General features: G+C 54.7%; 1 protein-coding gene across 1 annotated transcript in view; it reads left to right on the top strand.

The window, feature by feature from the left end:
• Positions 1-18,260, top strand: part of LOC144736608 (voltage-dependent P/Q-type calcium channel subunit alpha-1A-like) — a 141,966-nt gene that overhangs the window by 57,538 nt on the left and 66,168 nt on the right. Inside the window, 8 exon segments of the mRNA XM_078619175.1 lie at positions 2,886-2,993; positions 12,452-12,775; positions 13,474-13,586; positions 14,211-14,323; positions 15,487-15,618; positions 16,263-16,335; positions 16,820-16,937; positions 17,357-17,424. Of these exon segments, the coding sequence (XP_078475301.1) occupies positions 2,886-2,993; positions 12,452-12,775; positions 13,474-13,586; positions 14,211-14,323; positions 15,487-15,618; positions 16,263-16,335; positions 16,820-16,937; positions 17,357-17,424 (1,049 nt within the window).

Genomic DNA, 18,260 nt, shown 5'->3' with positions numbered 1-18,260 from the left:
CATTAAGTTATTTTCTGTCCATAATAGAGGTTTTTTTGGGTTAGATCGCATAAATATAAATGTGTCGTTAAACCCGCCACCACCACTCGACACGGCCAATTAGTGAGGGTTTGTTACGTCAACAAAACGTGCCGATTCGTTACGAGTCCAGCACTAACCGGTTGTGTGTTGGAGAGTGAACCCACTACTCCGTTTACAATTCGAGTACCTGGCCTTGTTTCGACGGTAATCACAACAACTAGCATCATCAGGCGGACCGCCAGAGTTGCGGAGAAATCCTCCTCCTGTTTCGATCTTAACTACTTTCTTTGTTAAATGTAAATTATCAAGTCGATTGCTCGTGTTGTTATTATTCATCCCGAGCCCGCAATGATCCCGGAGGTCTGTGTCACAATGGGGGCAGAAGAAAGCCCTGCCGAGCCGTGGCGCTTGTACGAGGCGCCCGCACGGCGTCCATTGGTGACGGACTTGTGACATCACACGGTGCCCGCTCAGCCAATGAGAGCGCGCGTCGAGTAGACCCAGAGGTCGCGACGACGATGGCCTCCTCCTCCACCTCCACCTACCTCCTCCGCCTCCTCCTCTTCCCGATTGGCTGTATTTTGACGGCGCCCACCCAACCGCTGGGCAAAGCGGCTCCTCAGTGGACCGTCGCTCGCTCCCGCTGCGACGATGCGCTCCAGGCTGCTGCTACTGCTAACGGCAAGCGAAGTCGTTCGATAGGGAAAGCGCTGCGGCACGCTGTGCCCATTGCACTCATCCTGGGCAATCTTTAGGGGGTGGAGGGGCAATCGCCCTTCTCCCATCACCCCCCCTCTCATCACCGCCCCTCTCATCCCCACCCTTCCCCCTGGTTTGGACTTTCACTTGCGATGATGGCATGAGCTGTGCATCGGTGGGGCGGAGGAGGGGGTCTCTGTGCATGCGCACGTCCGCATGTGCGGGTGTTGGCGAGCGCGCGTGCTCGCGAGGGTGTGCGTGCAAGTACGTGGGGGGAGCGGCGGTGCAGCGGCCAATGCAGGTGACGTATCTAGCACCGTCCTGGGCCTCCCCTAGGTCGACTCAGCTGTAATTAAGTACCTGAGCGTAAGTGCGTAAAGATCCTCATTGGAGAGGCAAAGGCGGTCGGGCGTGGCGCCGGCCACCCGCCCCCTCGCGTGCCACAGGGGCGGCTTTCACAGGCACGCTGCTCGCTTACAGCACTTGCCCCAACAGCCTTATACAGGCTCTACGGGCATCTTTGTCTTTGTGTTGCCGCGGCCTGCGCCGGAGTCAACCCATAATGCTCTCTCCTCCCCCGTGGTTCGACAACAGCAGTGCATGCAGCACAATCATGACAGAGCTCTTGGCAACCTCCTCCTCCTCTTGCGTTTGCGAGGCGATCGCTCTTGGGCCCCATCGTTTGTGGTGCAAGATGGCGATGGCGATAGAGACACCCCCCCCCCCCCGCGTGCTCACGATGACGATGATGGCGGTGGTCAGGGTGATGACGATTCATGGTAAAGGGGCAAGTGGTGCAGCTGTCGAGTGTGCAGGCGGTGCGGCTGCACCGGTGCTGGGCTCACGAGGGGTTTGCAGAGTCGGCTAAATAAAGCATCAGGACCCGTGTCAACCACAACATGACGCCAGCAGTTGGTTCCGTTAGTGGATGTACCACTCTTTATTTAACCCGCGAGATTAAATATCAGAATCAGAAGATTGTATTTATGAGGTAGGAGGAATCCGATGAGTTATAAAGTCATTTTTTTCACAGATGTCCAGTAAGGGCACGGTGTAAGAACGTTACAACAACAACAAACGTATACAAAATCATGATATTGCAAGGCACAACAACTTAATAACAATATAATGTATGCCCATGGAGACACGATGATAGAGTGCCTATTTCGCAATGGGCGTCAATTTATTTAGACGAAGGTAAAGATAAAGATCCACCCTATAGACTTAACAGACTATTGGGGTAAGTGCTGTTAGCACGTTTGTCTGGCGGATTCATGGCGCGGTGTGCTAACCACTCCCACGTGATCTCCTGCTGCTCAAAGGAGCATTGGGGCATCGCCGCTCATCTCCCGTTCACAGCCCTGCAGAGCCGGTCTTGGACATTCCACATTACTATGGCGAGGGAGGGCGAGTCTTGTCTGTAGGGATTGACTTCCGCCACAAAGTGGTGCTGAATTTATCGACCCATCCGACCCCCGGAGGAATGATGATGGGGGCCGAGTCAACTCCCCCACAAATCGGGATTTGACCTCGTGACTTTCCGCTCGCGAGCCGCTCGCTCTCACCTGGAAGCCACGAACACAACGACAGCGAACGCCCATGCACAACACAAATAGATAGAACACAAATACACACAACTAAAATACGCACAACACAAAACACACAACATAAACACACACAACACAAAACACACAACACAAAACACACACTCATTAACAAGAGTGATTTACGACGATGACGGTGACAGCGGTGATGGTGATGGTGACGCTAATGGTGACGATGATGGTGGTGACGATGATGACGCAGATGGTGACGATGATGACGCTGATGGTGACGATGATGACGCTGATGGTGATGACGGTGATGGTGATAATGAAGATGATGACGCTGATGGTGATTACAGTGATGGTGATAATGAAGACGATGATGCTGATGGTGATTACAGTGATGGTGATAATGAAGACGCTGATAACGATGACGCTGATGGTGACGATGATGACGCTGATGGTGACGATGATGACGCTGATGGTGACGATGATGACACTGATGGTGATAACAACGACGCTGATAACGGTGACAATGATGCTAATAGCGACGATGACGACGACGACGACGACGACAATAACGATGATGATAACGAGCCCGGCGCCGGGATCTCTCCACAGTCCTGAGGAGGGCCACGCTACGGAAAAGCCGGAATGATTTAATCCACGCAGAGGAAGGTGGCCTGGCCGCAGAGAAGCAGCAGCAGACGCCCAGTGTCGCGGAGCCTGGTCAGACGCACTCCTCGCGCTCGTTTGTGCGTCCGTGTGTGTGCAGGGCCAGATTAACATTCAGGGGGGGGGTTGGTTAAAGTTGCTTCCGCCCCCCACCGTGTGGTGTATATTCAGCTCCCTCCCTCTCTAACCGGTTCACCACGGCACGCCCGTGCCCAGTGCCAAACTCACGTCATCTCTCCCCGAGTTAACGTCCACGGTGGGCTCTCCCGCCGCTCGCGTGTTCGTCCCCTGTTGGTCACGGTCCGTTTGGGGTCCTCCTGCGATGTCCGCTCTCCCGTAGAGAGAGGCGCCAGGAGGGGGAACCACAGACGAGCGCGAGGGCAGGGGTACCAACGATTCCCCAAGCTCTGGGGGTCCTGCGTATATTAAGGTGGTGTCCGCCAATTGACGCGTGTCCATACATGTGTGGGAGGAGACCGGCTTAACCATAAGGAGAAGGGAAAAAAAAACGCGCGTGCAAGGGGGAAACGCTCGATCCCGTACCGACGGAATGAGGTGGAGTTCACATTTTTATTGAACCAGTGCTAGTTGACTGGCGTGCGCCACTCGTGTATTTATATATATTTTTTTGTCATTAACTTTTTTCTAGAGGGACAGAAACAATAAAAAAAATCCAGAGGCCCTCTGGCCAGAGACCCTGATAGCCCCGTATGTTAATCTGGCCCTGCGTGCGTGTGCTTTATGTTACCGTGCTGTGCGTGCCGTGGTGCTGTTTGTGTCGCTCTGTGCGCCACTCTGTGTGCATGCGCTTGTGGCTTTCTCTGTCGCATGTGGGTGGAGGTCCGGGTTTTGCTGTGGTGTTATCATTTCTCGTGATGCGACGAGAACCGGCAATGTCAGTTTCTCGCGAACAGTTGTAATCGCCTTTCACAATTGGCTGGTACTTCCAGACTAAGTTAAAGATTACTTAACTGTTCACGACACGCTAACACACACACACACACGAGCGCTAACACGCACACGCGAACAACAGCAACAACCACGATTTGCCGCTGAGCGGCGTTCATGTGGCCACGTGAAGTGTCGAAGGCTCGCTGACGGAAGGTCACGGCACAGAACGAGGTGCCGTGGGTTGACCGACTGAGATGACTGACAGATGCACACCAGCTATGCTCGCCCGTGCTCTGCTCGTCGTTGTGAGCGTCGCTCCTCTGCCATCCGTTGCTGCTGGAGGGCAACTGCCTCCAACTCCCCAGGAGCGATGTCAAGATCGGCATCCACAAAGGCCGATCTTGACACCGCTGCTACCGGTCATTGGCAAGTCCACTCGGCTCCGCGTCCTCTTGTACCGCATCAGCCCCATCTCTTCTCTAGCCCGTGCCGCGCTAGTTTAACTTGTAACTTGCTGGCTACCGTAGTACCAGCCGGGCGATGCAGCCCCTGTAAACCTTCGCTCACCATGTGAATTGCTGGCTACAGCGTCTGAAGACAGACCTGTTCTTCACCTGAGGACGGCTGCTTGCGTTGTGGCCGAAACGTCGTGAGAATTGTATTTTATTATGTTTTATTTTTATTATTTTGTTATTTCCCTTCTACGTGACTTTACCGAAAGAACCAAGAAGATACACGGAGCTATGTTTATGAGTCTCTATGCTGGTCTCTTGGTCTCTATGTGAGTGTATGGGTCTCTATGTGAGTGTATGGGTCTCTATGTGAATGAGTCTATGGTTCTCGATGTGAGTCTATGGATCTTTGTGTGAGTCACTGGTGACTGGGCTTAGACCATCAATTCACCGCACTAGAGAAACCCGGCTTCACCACAGGCAGCAACTGTAACCCGGATTGGAACCCATGCGCTCGCAGCGGTGTCGGCTCAGCATCTGTGATCACTCAACCACCTGGTGCCTCTTTTTAAACAAAAACAACAACAACAAGAACTCTACCCGAGGAAGTCGAAAACATGTGACCTGAATCGCAGCATCACAGCTTTGATGTAGAACGGACAATTGACGGTATGAGGATCGGAGATCTTACAATGGGTGATAGGCGCAGGCGTGTAGGTTCTGGCTCGCAGCCCCCGCTGGCAGGATACAAGACCCGCGACATCTCGAGGGAGAGATCGTGGATCTTGTATCGTGTGAGAGGTGGTGGGTCTTGTATCGTGTGAGAGGTGGTGGGTCTTGTATCGTGTGAGAGGTGGTGGGTCTTGTAGCGTGTGAGAGGTGGTGGGTCTTGTAGCGTGTGAGAGGTGGTGAGTCTTGTAGCGTGTGAGAGGTGGTGGGTCTTGTATCGTGTGAGAGGTGGTGGGTCTTGTAGCGTGTGAGAGGTGGTGAGTCTTGTATCGTGTGAGAGGTGGTGGGTCTTGTAGCGTGTGAGAGGTGGTGGGTCTTGTAGCGTGTGAGAGATCGTGGGTCTTGTAGCGTGTGAGAGATCGTGGGTCTTGTATCGTGTGAGAGGTGGTGGGTCTTGTATCATGTGAGAGGTGGTGGGTCTTGTAGCGTGTGAGAGATCGTGGGTCTTGTATCGTGTGAGAGGTGGTGGGTCTTGTAGCGTGTGAGAGGTGGTGGGTCTTGTAGCGTGTGAGAGATCGTGGGTCTTGTAGCGTGTGAGAGGTGGTGGGTCTTGTAGCGTGTGAGAGGTCGTGGGTCTTGTATCGTGTGAGAGGTGGTGGGTCTTGTAGCGTGAGAGATCGTGGGTCTTGTAGCGTGTGAGAGGTGGTGGGTCTTGTAGCGTGTGAGAGATCGTGGGTCTTGTAGCGTGTGAGAGGTGGTGGGTCTTGTAGCGTGTGAGAGATCGTGGATCTTGTAGCATGTGAGATGTAGTGGGTCTTGTAGCGTGTGAGAGGTGGTGGGTCTTGTAGCGTGTGAGAGGTGGTGGGTCTTGTATCGTGTGAGAGGTGGTGAGTCTTGTAGCGTGTGAGAGATCGTGAGTCTTGTAGCGTGTGAGAGGTGGTGGGTCTTGTAGCGTGTGAGAGGTGGTGAGTCTTGTAGTGTGTGAGAGGTGGTGAGTCTTGTAGCGTGTGAGAGGTGGTGGGTCTTGTAGCGTGTGAGGGGTGGTGGGTCTTGTAGCGTGTGAGAGGTGGTGAGTCTTGTAGCGTGTGAGATGTGGTGGGTCTTGTATCGTATGAGAGGTGGTGGGTCTTGTATCGTATGAGAGGTGGTGGGTCTTGTAGCGTGTGAGAGGTGGTGGGTCTTGTAGCGTGTGAGAGGTGGTGGGTCTTGTATCGTGTGAGAGATCGTGGGTCTTGTATCGTGTGAGAGGTGGTGGGTCTTGTAGCGTGTGAGAGATCGTGGATCTTGTAGCGTGTGAGATGTAGTGGGTCTTGTAGCGTGTGAGAGGTGATGGGTCTTGTATCGTGTGAGAGGTGGTGAGTCTTGTATCGTGTGAGAGGTGGTGAGTCTTGTATCGTGTGAGAGGTGGTGGGTCTTGTAGCGTGTGAGAGATCGTGGATCTTGTAGCGTGTGAGATGTAGTGGGTCTTGTAGCGTGTGAGAGGTGGTGAGTCTTGTAGCGTGTGAGAGGTGGTGGGTCTTGTATCGTGTGAGAGGTGGTGGGTCTTGTATCGTGTGAGAGGTGGTGGGTCTTGTATCGTGTGAGAGGTGGTGGGTCTTGTAGCGTGTGAGAGGTGGTGGGTCTTGTAGCGTGTGAGAGGTGGTGAGTCTTGTAGCGTGTGAGAGGTGGTGGGTCTTGTATCGTGTGAGAGGTGGTGGATCTTGTAGCGTGTGAGAGGTGGTGAGTCTTGTATCGTGTGAGAGGTGGTGGGTCTTGTAGCGTGTGAGAGGTGGTGGGTCTTGTAGCGTGTGAGAGATCGTGGGTCTTGTAGCGTGTGAGAGATCGTGGGTCTTGTATCGTGTGAGAGGTGGTGGGTCTTGTATCATGTGAGAGGTGGTGGGTCTTGTAGCGTGTGAGAGATCGTGGGTCTTGTATCGTGTGAGAGGTGGTGGGTCTTGTAGCGTGTGAGAGGTGGTGGGTCTTGTAGCGTGTGAGAGATCGTGGGTCTTGTAGCGTGTGATAGGTGGTGGGTCTTGTAGCGTGTGAGAGGTCGTGGGTCTTGTATCGTGTGAGAGGTGGTGGGTCTTGTAGCGTGTGAGAGGTCGTGGGTCTTGTATCGTGTGAGAGGTGGTGGGTCTTGTAGCGTGAGAGATCGTGGGTCTTGTAGCGTGTGAGAGGTGGTGGGTCTTGTAGCGTGTGAGAGATCGTGGGTCTTGTAGCGTGTGAGAGGTGGTGGGTCTTGTAGCGTGTGAGAGATCGTGGATCTTGTAGCATGTGAGATGTAGTGGGTCTTGTAGCGTGTGAGAGGTGGTGGGTCTTGTAGCGTGTGAGAGGTGGTGGGTCTTGTATCGTGTGAGAGGTGGTGAGTCTTGTAGCGTGTGAGAGATCGTGAGTCTTGTAGCGTGTGAGAGGTGGTGGGTCTTGTAGCGTGTGAGAGGTGGTGAGTCTTGTAGTGTGTGAGAGGTGGTGAGTCTTGTAGCGTGTGAGAGGTGGTGGGTCTTGTAGCGTGTGAGGGGTGGTGGGTCTTGTAGCGTGTGAGAGGTGGTGAGTCTTGTAGCGTGTGAGATGTGGTGGGTCTTGTATCGTATGAGAGGTGGTGGGTCTTGTATCGTATGAGAGGTGGTGGGTCTTGTAGCGTGTGAGAGGTGGTGGGTCTTGTAGCGTGTGAGAGGTGGTGGGTCTTGTATCGTGTGAGAGATCGTGGGTCTTGTATCGTGTGAGAGGTGGTGGGTCTTGTAGCGTGTGAGAGATCGTGGATCTTGTAGCGTGTGAGATGTAGTGGGTCTTGTAGCGTGTGAGAGGTGATGGGTCTTGTATCGTGTGAGAGGTGGTGAGTCTTGTATCGTGTGAGAGGTGGTGAGTCTTGTATCGTGTGAGAGGTGGTGGGTCTTGTAGCGTGTGAGAGATCGTGGATCTTGTAGCGTGTGAGATGTAGTGGGTCTTGTAGCGTGTGAGAGGTGGTGAGTCTTGTAGCGTGTGAGAGGTGGTGGGTCTTGTAGCGTGTGAGAGATCGTGGATCTTGTAGCGTGTGAGATGTAGTGGGTCTTGTAGCGTGTGAGAGGTGGTGAGTCTTGTATCGTGTGGGAGGTGGTGGGTCTTGTAGCGTGTGAGAGATCGTGGATCTTGTAGCGTGTGAGATGTAGTGGGTCTTGTAGCGTGTGAGAGGTGGTGGGTCTTGTAGCGTGTGAGAGGTGGTGGGTCTTGTAGCGTGTGAGAGGTGGTGGGTCTTGTAGCGTGTGAGAGGTGGTGGGTCTTGTAGCGTGTGAGAGGTGGTGAGTCTTGTAGCGTGTGAGAGGTGGTGAGTCTTGTAGCGTGTGAGAGGTGGTGAGTCTTGTAGCGTGTGAGAGGTGGTGGGTCTTGTAGCGTGTGAGAGGTGGTGGGTCTTGTAGCGTGTGAGAGGTGGTGGGTCTTGTAGCGTGTGAGAGATCGTGGGTCTTGTAGCGTGTGAGAGGTTGTGGGTCTTGTAGCGTGTGAGAGATCGTGGATCTTGTAGCATGTGAGATGTAGTGGGTCTTGTAGCGTGTGAGAGGTGGTGGGTCTTGTAGCGTGTGAGAGGTGGTGGGTCTTGTATCGTGTGAGAGGTGGTGAGTCTTGTAGCGTGTGAGAGATCGTGAGTCTTGTAGCGTGTGAGAGGTGGTGGGTCTTGTAGCGTGTGAGAGGTGGTGAGTCTTGTAGTGTGTGAGAGGTGGTGAGTCTTGTAGCGTGTGAGAGGTGGTGGGTCTTGTAGCGTGTGAGGGGTGGTGGGTCTTGTAGCGTGTGAGAGGTGGTGAGTCTTGTAGCGTGTGAGATGTGGTGGGTCTTGTATCGTATGAGAGGTGGTGGGTCTTGTATCGTATGAGAGGTGGTGGGTCTTGTAGCGTGTGAGAGGTGGTGGGTCTTGTAGCGTGTGAGAGGTGGTGGGTCTTGTATCGTGTGAGAGATCGTGGGTCTTGTATCGTGTGAGAGGTGGTGGGTCTTGTAGCGTGTGAGAGATCGTGGATCTTGTAGCGTGTGAGATGTAGTGGGTCTTGTAGCGTGTGAGAGGTGATGGGTCTTGTATCGTGTGAGAGGTGGTGAGTCTTGTATCGTGTGAGAGGTGGTGAGTCTTGTATCGTGTGAGAGGTGGTGGGTCTTGTAGCGTGTGAGAGATCGTGGATCTTGTAGCGTGTGAGATGTAGTGGGTCTTGTAGCGTGTGAGAGGTGGTGAGTCTTGTAGCGTGTGAGAGGTGGTGGGTCTTGTAGCGTGTGAGAGATCGTGGATCTTGTAGCGTGTGAGATGTAGTGGGTCTTGTAGCGTGTGAGAGGTGGTGAGTCTTGTATCGTGTGGGAGGTGGTGGGTCTTGTAGCGTGTGAGAGATCGTGGATCTTGTAGCGTGTGAGATGTAGTGGGTCTTGTAGCGTGTGAGAGGTGGTGGGTCTTGTAGCGTGTGAGAGGTGGTGGGTCTTGTAGCGTGTGAGAGGTGGTGGGTCTTGTAGCGTGTGAGAGGTGGTGGGTCTTGTAGCGTGTGAGAGGTGGTGAGTCTTGTAGCGTGTGAGAGGTGGTGAGTCTTGTAGCGTGTGAGAGGTGGTGAGTCTTGTAGCGTGTGAGAGGTGGTGGGTCTTGTAGCGTGTGAGAGGTGGTGGGTCTTGTAGCGTGTGAGAGGTGGTGGGTCTTGTAGCGTGTGAGAGGTGGTGAGTCTTGTAGCGTGTGAGAGGTGGTGAGTCTTGTAGCGTGTGAGAGGTGGTGAGTCTTGTAGCGTGTGAGAGGTGGTGGGTCTTGTAGCGTGTGAGAGGTGGTGGGTCTTGTAGCGTGTGAGAGGTGGTGGGTCTTGTAGCGTGTGAGAGGTGGTGGGTCTTGTAGCGTGTGAGAGGTGATGGGTCTTGTATCGTGTGAGAGGTGGTGCGTCTTGTATCGTGTGAGAGGTGGTGAGTCTTGTATCGTGTGAGAGGTGGTGGGTCTTGTAGCGTGTGAGAGATCGTGGATCTTGTAGCGTGTGAGATGTAGTGGGTCTTGTAGCGTGTGAGAGGTGGTGAGTCTTGTAGCGTGTGAGAGGTGGTGGGTCTTGTAGCGTGTGAGAGATCGTGGATCTTGTAGCGTGTGAGAGGTGGTGGGTCTTGTAGCGTGTGAGAGGTGGTGGGTCTTGTAGCGTGTGAGAGGTGGTGGGTCTTGTAGCGTGTGAGAGGTGGTGGGTCTTGTATCGTGTGAGAGGTGGTGGGTCTGGTAGCGTGTGAGAGGTTGTGGGTCTTGTAGCGTGTGAGAGGTGGTGGGTCTTGTAGCGTGTGAGAGGTGGTGAGTCTTGTAGCGTGTGAGAGGTGGTGGGTCTTGTAGCGTGTGAGAGGTGGTGGGTCTTGTAGCGTGTGAGAGGTGGTGGGTCTTGTAGCGTGTGAGAGGTGGTGGGTCTTGTAGCGTGTGAGAGGTGGTGGGTCTTGTAGCGTGTGAGAGGTGGTGGGTCTTGTAGCGTGTGAGAGGTGGTGAGTCTTGTAGCGTGTGAGAGGTGGTGGGTCTTGTAGCGTGTGAGAGGTGGTGGGTCTTGTAGCGTGTGAGAGGTGGTGGGTCTTGTAGCGTGTGAGAGGTGGTGAGTCTTGTAGCGTGTGAGAGGTGGTGGGTCTTGTAGCGTGTGAGAGGTGGTGGGTCTTTTAGCGTGTGAGAGGTGGTGGGTCTTGTATCGTGTGAGAGGTTGTGGGTCTTGTAGTTTGTTAGAGGTGGTGGGTCTTGTATCGTGTGAGAGGTGGTGAGTCTTGCAGCGTGTGAGAGGTGGTGGGTCTTGTAGCGTGTGAGAGGTGGTGAGTCTTGCAGCGTGTGAGAGGTGGTGAGTCTTGTAGCGTGTGAGAGGTGGTGGGTCTTGTAGCGTGTGAGAGGTGGTGAGTCTTGTAGCGTGTGAGAGGTGGTGAGTCTTGCAGCGTGTGAGAGGTGGTGAGTCTTGCAGCGTGTGAGAGGTGGTGGGTCTTGTAGCGTGTGAGAGGTGGTGAGTCTTGCAGCGTGTGAGAGGTGGTGGGTCTTGTAGCGTGTGAGAGGTGGTGAGTCTTGTAGCGTGTGAGAGGTGGTGGGTCTTGCAGCGTGTGAGAGGTGGTGGGTCTTGTAGCGTGTGAGAGGTGGTGAGTCTTGCAGCGTGTGAGAGGTGGTGGGTCTTGTAGCGTGTGAGAGGTGGTGAGTCTTGTAGCGTGTGAGAGGTGGTGGGTCTTGCAGCGTGTGAGAGGTGGTGGGTCTTGTAGCGTGTGAGAGGTGGTGAGTCTTGTAGCGTGTGAGAGGTGGTGAGTCTTGCAGCGTGTGAGAGGTGGTGAGTCTTGTAGCGTGTGAGAGGTGGTGGGTCTTGTAGCGTGTGAGAGGTGGTGAGTCTTGCAGCGTGTGAGAGGTGGTGGGTCTTGTAGCGTGTGAGAGGTGGTGAGTCTTGCAGCGTGTGAGAGGTGGTGGGTATTGTAGCGTGTGAGAGGTGGTGGGTCTTGTATCGTGTGAGAGGTGGTGGGTCTTGTAGCGTGTGAGAGGTTGTGGGTCTTGTAGCGTGTGAGAGGTGGTGAGTCTTGTGGCGTGTGAGAGGTCGTGGGTGTTATATTGTACAAGATATTGTGGGTCTTATATCGTTCTTGGATCGCATATCGTACGAGATCTCGTGGGTCTTGTATTGTGCAAGAGATCGTGGTTGATGCCTTATCGCAGCAAAATCGTGGTTTACAACCTCCCTCCTCAACTGCACCTTCACACTCCCTTGATTGCTTCCTTTCTCTCCTTCCCTTGGGTGAATAAGTGGGGGAGCGAGCGAGTGATTGGGCTATTGTGTGGGTGGTGGTTGAGTGGGTTAATGAGTGAATAGGTGAGCGGGTTGGTAGATGAGTGAGTCGGGTGACTGAATTAATGAGTAGGCGGGCGAATGAATGGCATGGATAAGTGGGTGAGTCGGTGGATGAGTGAGTTGGTGGAGGGGTGAGTGAGTGAGTAGGTAGGTCGGTGGGTGGGTGAGTGAATGAGTAGGTGGGTGAGTGATTGATTGTGTGGGTGGGTGAGTGAGTTAGTGAATAAGTAGGGGAGCGAGCAAGTGATTGGGCCATTGGGTGGGTGGTGGTTGAGTGGGTTAATGAGTGAATAGGTGAGCGGGTTGGTAGATGAGTGAGTCGGGTGACTGAATTAATGAGTAGGCGGGCGAATGAATGGCATGGATAAGTGGGTGAGTCGGTGGATGAGTGAGTTGGTGGAGGGGTGAGTGAGTAGGTAGGTCGGTGGGTGGGTGAGTGAGTGAGTGAGTAGGTGGGTGAGTGAATGAGTGTGTGGGTGGGTGAGTGAGTTAGTAGGTTGGTGGGTGGATGACTGAGTAAGTGGGTTGGTGAGTAGGCGGGTGGGGTCATAAGCGAATGAGTGGCGATCAAGTGAGTTAGTGAGCAGCCTGGCTGAGCGGGTTAGCGAGCGAGCGGACGGGCATCTGAGTGAGGTGAAAGTGAACTCGTAGCTCTACGGACGCATTGCAAATCCAATCCACCATCGTCGGCCACCATCGCCACCCCACTCCACCTCCTCGTCATCATCGTCGTGGTTGTACACGTGACCTCTCTGCGCGTTGCCCGTCTGCCCAGGCTCCCCGTTCGCCCGCGCCAGCATCACCGGCGTCAAAGCCGACGGCGCCGGCGCGGCCATCGGCGCGGGAATCGGCGGCGTCGGAGGGGGCAGCCTGGCCGGTGCCTCGGGCGGCGCCGGCGCCAGCGGCGTCGCGGCCGGTGCCGCTGCGGCCTCCTCCTCCTCGTACTTTCAGCGCAAGGAGAAGCGCCTGCGCTTCTGCATCCGCCGCATGGTGAAGTCTCAGGCGTTCTACTGGACGGTGCTCTGCCTGGTGGCGCTCAACACGCTCTGCGTCGCCATGGTCCACTACAAGCAGCCCAAGGAGCTCACCGAAGTGCTCTGTGAGTCGGCACTACTCCCCCCCCCCACCAATTCCTCCCCCTCCTTTCACCAACCCCCCCCTACCAATCCTCCCCCCCCCCCCCGTCGCCGAATTATCCCCCCCAATCCCACAGAGAAATCCATAGACTCGCGTAGAGACGCACCTCATCACGAAGAGGATTATAGACTGACAGCGAGAGCCACATCATCGCATAGAGACCCATAGACTCGTGTAGAGACCCACATAATTGCGTCGCGACCCACCACAGACTCGCATACAGATCCCATGGATATAGGGAGATCAATAAACAAATAGAAAGGCCTATAGACGTATGCAGAGTCCCCATAGGTTTAGTGAAAGGCCCATAGACTCCCATAGACTCACGACGGCTCTGTGGTCAAACTGTGGTCTCTTGTGCGGCAAGTTGAGGGTCTCAGCCTAGTCACCCGGCGACCCCGAGTTTGATTCCCGCTCACGGCCAACATCAGTGACGATTATCTGAACCGGTCCTGGGCCTCCCCTTGGTCGGCTCAGCCTTAAATGAATGCCTGGTGCGGCGTGTCAACATCGCCGCTGGAAAGACAAAGGCGGCCGGGCGTGGTGCTGGCCACCCAGCCCCTCGTGTTGCCGTGCCGGCCATTCGTTAGGTGCTACTCACTGAAAGCACTTGCCCCAAAAAGTCTGTTGAGGCTGTACGGGGGATCTTTGTCTTTGCAGCTTACATGGAGTTTGTGTTCCTGGGTCTCTTCCTGCTGGAAATGATGCTCAAGATGTACGGGCTCGGGATGCAGAACTACTTCCACTCCTCCTTCAACTGCTTCGACTTTGCGGTGAGATGCAGGCAGCAGCTATGATGGCAGCAGCAGCAGCAGCAGTAGCATCACTAGGAGCATGAGCAGTGGCATCATCAGTTGCAGCAGTAATAGTAGTAACAACAGCATCAGCAAAAACAGCAGATATGTCATATCTTAAGACATACTCACGATCAACTGAACGGAATACTTACTATATGCAGGCACTCCTCTACTTACAAACGGTTCCAGAGATCTGTTGGTTAGTCGATTTGTTCTTCAGTACAACTTGACTCCTGTCAATTCCAAACACGTTGTACGGCATCTACACCAAAGACGGGGAATGGCTTTAAACGTTTATAATCTCTTGTGAATGTAGATCCCACTGGTTCTTCACGTTCTGCATATGTGGATGCTCGTGTTTCCTCTCTACTCTCTTTAAACAACTGACTGAGAGATGTCTGCACAGTTGCTCTCTTCTTCAGCCTGTCACAGGCAATAGCATCGTGAACAGCTGCAACTGGACATACGGACAGGTTTGTTCGTATCTCTGAACATTCGTAAGTCGCTTTGTTCGTAAGCAGAGTTCCCCCCCTATGTACGGAGCGGAGCTCACCAGGAGGAGGCATGGCGTTGATGGGCGGGGATGTCCGTGCGGTGCAGGTGGTGATCGGCAGCATCTTCGAAATCATCTGGTCCACTCTGCAGCCCAGGTCGGCGTTTGGCCTCAGGGTTCTGCGGGCCCTGAGGCTTCTGAGGATCTTCAAGGTCACCAAGTGAGTGGGGGACCCCCCCACCTCTCCCCACCCTCCACCCCCCCCCCCCCAACGACACACAAAACTTCTTAGCGCTCGGGGACTTTCCGCAGCGGCAGCCGATGGTGACAACAACAAAGATGACGACGACGATGGTAACGACGATGGTGACAACAACAAAGATGACGACGACGATGGTAACGACGATGGTGACGACAACAAAGATGACGACGACGATGGTAACGACGATGGTGACGACGACGAAGATGACGACGACGATGACGACGACGACGATGACGACGATGATGACGATGATGACGACGATGGTGACGACAACAAAGATGACGACGACGACTTGCCCTGCAAGCCGCTTGGGGTTGTGCGGACGAACAAAGCGTCGCGGTGTTCGATGTGGCTGCGGTGCGTGTACCCAGTGCGATGTGTAAAGAAGCGTCACTGCCGGGGGGGGGGAGACAAAGGCGGCCGGGCGTGGCGGTGGCCACACCCGTAATACAAGTTTCCCCCCCACCATGGGTTTGATCGCGTAATTATAAACACGCCGTTAAACCCGCCACCACCCGACACGGCCATTTGGTAAGGTTTGTCACGTAACACAAAAATGTGCGCAATTAGCTTCGACATCAGCACGAAGCCGGTTGTGCGTTGGCGAGCGAACCCACGGCAAGATTTACATTTCGAGTGACTGTGACGTTTGGCTGGCGATTGTGGTCGCCACCCACCCCGAGCGTGTGCCTCGTACTTGCTGCTGTTCGCTTACGGCACTTGCCTCCAACAGCCTGCGAGAGCCTATGTGGGGCACCTTTGTCTCTACGTGGGTAATGGTCGTCTCTTGAGGGGAGCGGCGGCGTAGTGGTTAGCGCTACGCTGCGCTACGACCCCCGGCGACCCGGGCTCCATCCCCGCTCACGGCCTACACCAGTGACGATTATCTGAACCGGTCCTGGGCCTCCCCCCTAGGTCGACTCAGTCTCAAATTAGTACCTGGTGCTGTGCGTATACATCGCCACTTAGGGAGACAAAGGCGGCCGGGGCGTGGTGCTCGCTACCCACCTCGTGTGCGACGGTGCCGGCCTTCATAGGTGCTCGCAATCGGCACGTGTTCCCAACAGTCTGTTACAGGCTACACGGGGATCCCTTGTCTGTGCGCGTGCGCTTGTGTGTAGGTACTGGTCATCTCTGCGGAATCTGGTCGTGTCTCTGCTCAACTCCATGAAGTCCATCGTGTCCCTCCTCTTCCTGCTCTTCCTCTTCATCGTCGTCTTCGCTCTGCTGGGCATGCAGCTCTTCGGGGGCCAGTGAGTGGAATGCAGTCAAACTTTACCAGGGCCCCTCCCCCTCCCCCCTCCTGCTAGATTTTAACCGCAAAATAAAAATCTCCGCAAATACCGGAGAAAGAAGAAATCCGTTGGGGGTGAAAATATAATCTCACACGACAAAACGCGATCCCCCTCCCCCCTCCTCATCCTCCTGCTCCGTGTTGTCAGAGAGCAGAACCCACAGAAGCAGATATTACAGAGCTACCTCTGAGATCCCTTCTTCAAATGACGTCTGGGCCACACAGAATGGCCCTGCGGAAGTGGAGTCTACAGAGCTACCTCTGAGATCAAGTGACCACTGGTCCACACAGAATGGCCATGCGGAAGTGGAGTCTACAGAGCTACCTCTGAGATCACTGCTTCAAGTGACCACTGGTCCACACAGAACGGAAGTGCATTCCACAGAACTACCTCTGAGATTCCTTCTGCAGAGGGCAGCACTCTCCCGCCCCCCCCCCCCCCCCGCTCTGCCATACGAGAGTAATGTTTGTTGCACGGCAGTCAAAATTTCTCTTTGTTTTATTTTTGTCAATTCTCAGAGCCGGCAATGGGATCTCTAGCGGATACGATACTCCCTCAGATGTCTTTGTAATTCGTTTTCTCTGTCGCCCGTCTTCCTCCAGATTTAACTTCGACCACAGCACCCCCGACACGAACTTCAACACCTTCCCGGCGGCCATCATGACCGTGTTCCAGGCCGGTCCCTCTGTTCCTCACTCACACCCCCGACATCGCGCACTCCGCACGCAGCACGCATGCAGGGGACGACGGTGGTGACGGTGGTGGCGGTGATAGTCGGTGGTGGCGATGATGGTGATGGCAATGATGAAGATGACGATGATGGCGGTCGTGCTGATGATGATGATGGTGGTGGTGGTGGTGATGATGATGGTGATGACAATGATAAAGATGGTGATGATGACAATGACGATGGTGATCGTGACAGCAATTATGGCGATGACAATAGCAATGATGATGCCGATGATGATGATGTTTAAGATGGTAATGATGATGGTGATGATGATGGCGATGATGATGATAACGATGATGGCGATGATGATGATAACGATGATGGCGATAATGATGATGGCGATGATGGCGACGATGGTGATGATGATAGCGATGATCTCGATGATGATGGTGGTGGTGATGATGACGACGTGCCCTGCGCTTTGTGCAGATCCTGACGGGCGAGGACTGGAACGTGGTGATGTACGATGCCATCGTGTCGCAGGGCGGCGTCGACGACGGGATGTTCGCCTCCCTCTACTTCATCGTCCTCACCCTCTTCGGGAACTGTATCCTCACCCCCCCACCACCCCCACCCACCCCACCATCGTCATCACACGAACTCTGGTCATCCTCACAGCAGCAGCAGCAGCGGTGGTGGTGGCTTTGCTGGCTGGCTGCTGCTCCTGCGACCGTCTGGAACGCTCTTCCCCTCCGGGAGCTGTATGGCACTTTAAAATCATTATTTGGATTGACAATCTAATTTCTTGAGAAGCGCTTGTTGTTTATCCTTCTGCCTGTCTATTTGTCTTTCCGTCTGTGTGTCAATCTGTCTCTCGATCCGTGCGTCTCCCCATCTGTCCGTGTGTCCATCTGTTCATCCCTCTGTTCATCCGTCCGTCCGTCGTGTCCGCCTGCTAAGGTTGTCCCTTGAGCGTCCGCGCGGCGTCCGTGCTGAGCCCTTAACGACATCCACTGTGACGCACAGACACCCTCCTCAACGTCTTCCTGGCCATCGCTGTGGACAATCTCGCCAATGCCCAGGAGCTGACCAAGGTGATGCATCGATGAGGGTGATCGTCGGTGCCCCGAGCGCGGGGCGTGGCGGCGCAGCGGTTAGCGCGGGGAGCGGCGGCGCAGCGGTTAGCGCGGGGAGCGGCGGCGCAGCGGTTAGCGCGGGGAGCGGCGGCGCAGCGGTTAGCGCGGCCGCGCTACGAACCCCGGCGGCCCCAGTTCGGTTCCCCGCTCACGACCCACCGCCGACACCGATGACGGTTGTCTGAACCCGTCCCGGCCTCTTCCTAGGTCAGCCTGAGACGAGTACCTTGTTCAGAATGCTGCTGCGAGAGTGCTCACATGGTCACCATTCCGTGAGCGCATTGCACCAGGTCCTCTTAGCTCTGCACTGGCTACCGGTCAAATTCCGGGTGCATTTTTATGGTACAGCTTTTCACCTTTCAGGCTTTAAGAGGGCTCGCCTCACATTACTTGCAGGGACTAAAACATTTATATATTCCCCCAAGCTCTGCAGTCCTCTGTATATATCCCATCAAGGTCCTTCAGATCTTCCGGTCTCCGACTGCTTGGCACTCCCAGGTCGCGCTCTCTTGGTGACCGGGCTTTTGTTAGCGTGGCGCCGAAACCTCGGATCGCCTCGCCACTTGAAATCAGGGCAATCGGAGTCGGTAGATTCAAGTCCGCTTTGAAACCCCGTCTCTTTAAAGTGGCCTTGCCTCTCGAGTTCGGCCGGTTGCCCCCTGGTTCTGTCATTGTCTCCTGCTCTTCATGCGTTGCGCACTTGGATCCTAGGTATGAGAATGCGCAACCAATACATGTGAATTATTATCGTCGTCGCCAACATCGCCACTCGAGAGACGAAGGTGGCCGCGGCT

Source organism: Lampetra planeri, chromosome 61 (genome assembly GCF_965212315.1).
Source record: "Lampetra planeri chromosome 61, kcLamPlan1.2.h2, whole genome shotgun sequence".
Taxonomy (NCBI): Eukaryota; Metazoa; Chordata; class Hyperoartia; order Petromyzontiformes; family Petromyzontidae; genus Lampetra; species Lampetra planeri.
The sequence above is the reverse complement of the archived record's forward strand: the minus strand, read 5'-3'. Positions and strand labels throughout refer to the sequence as shown.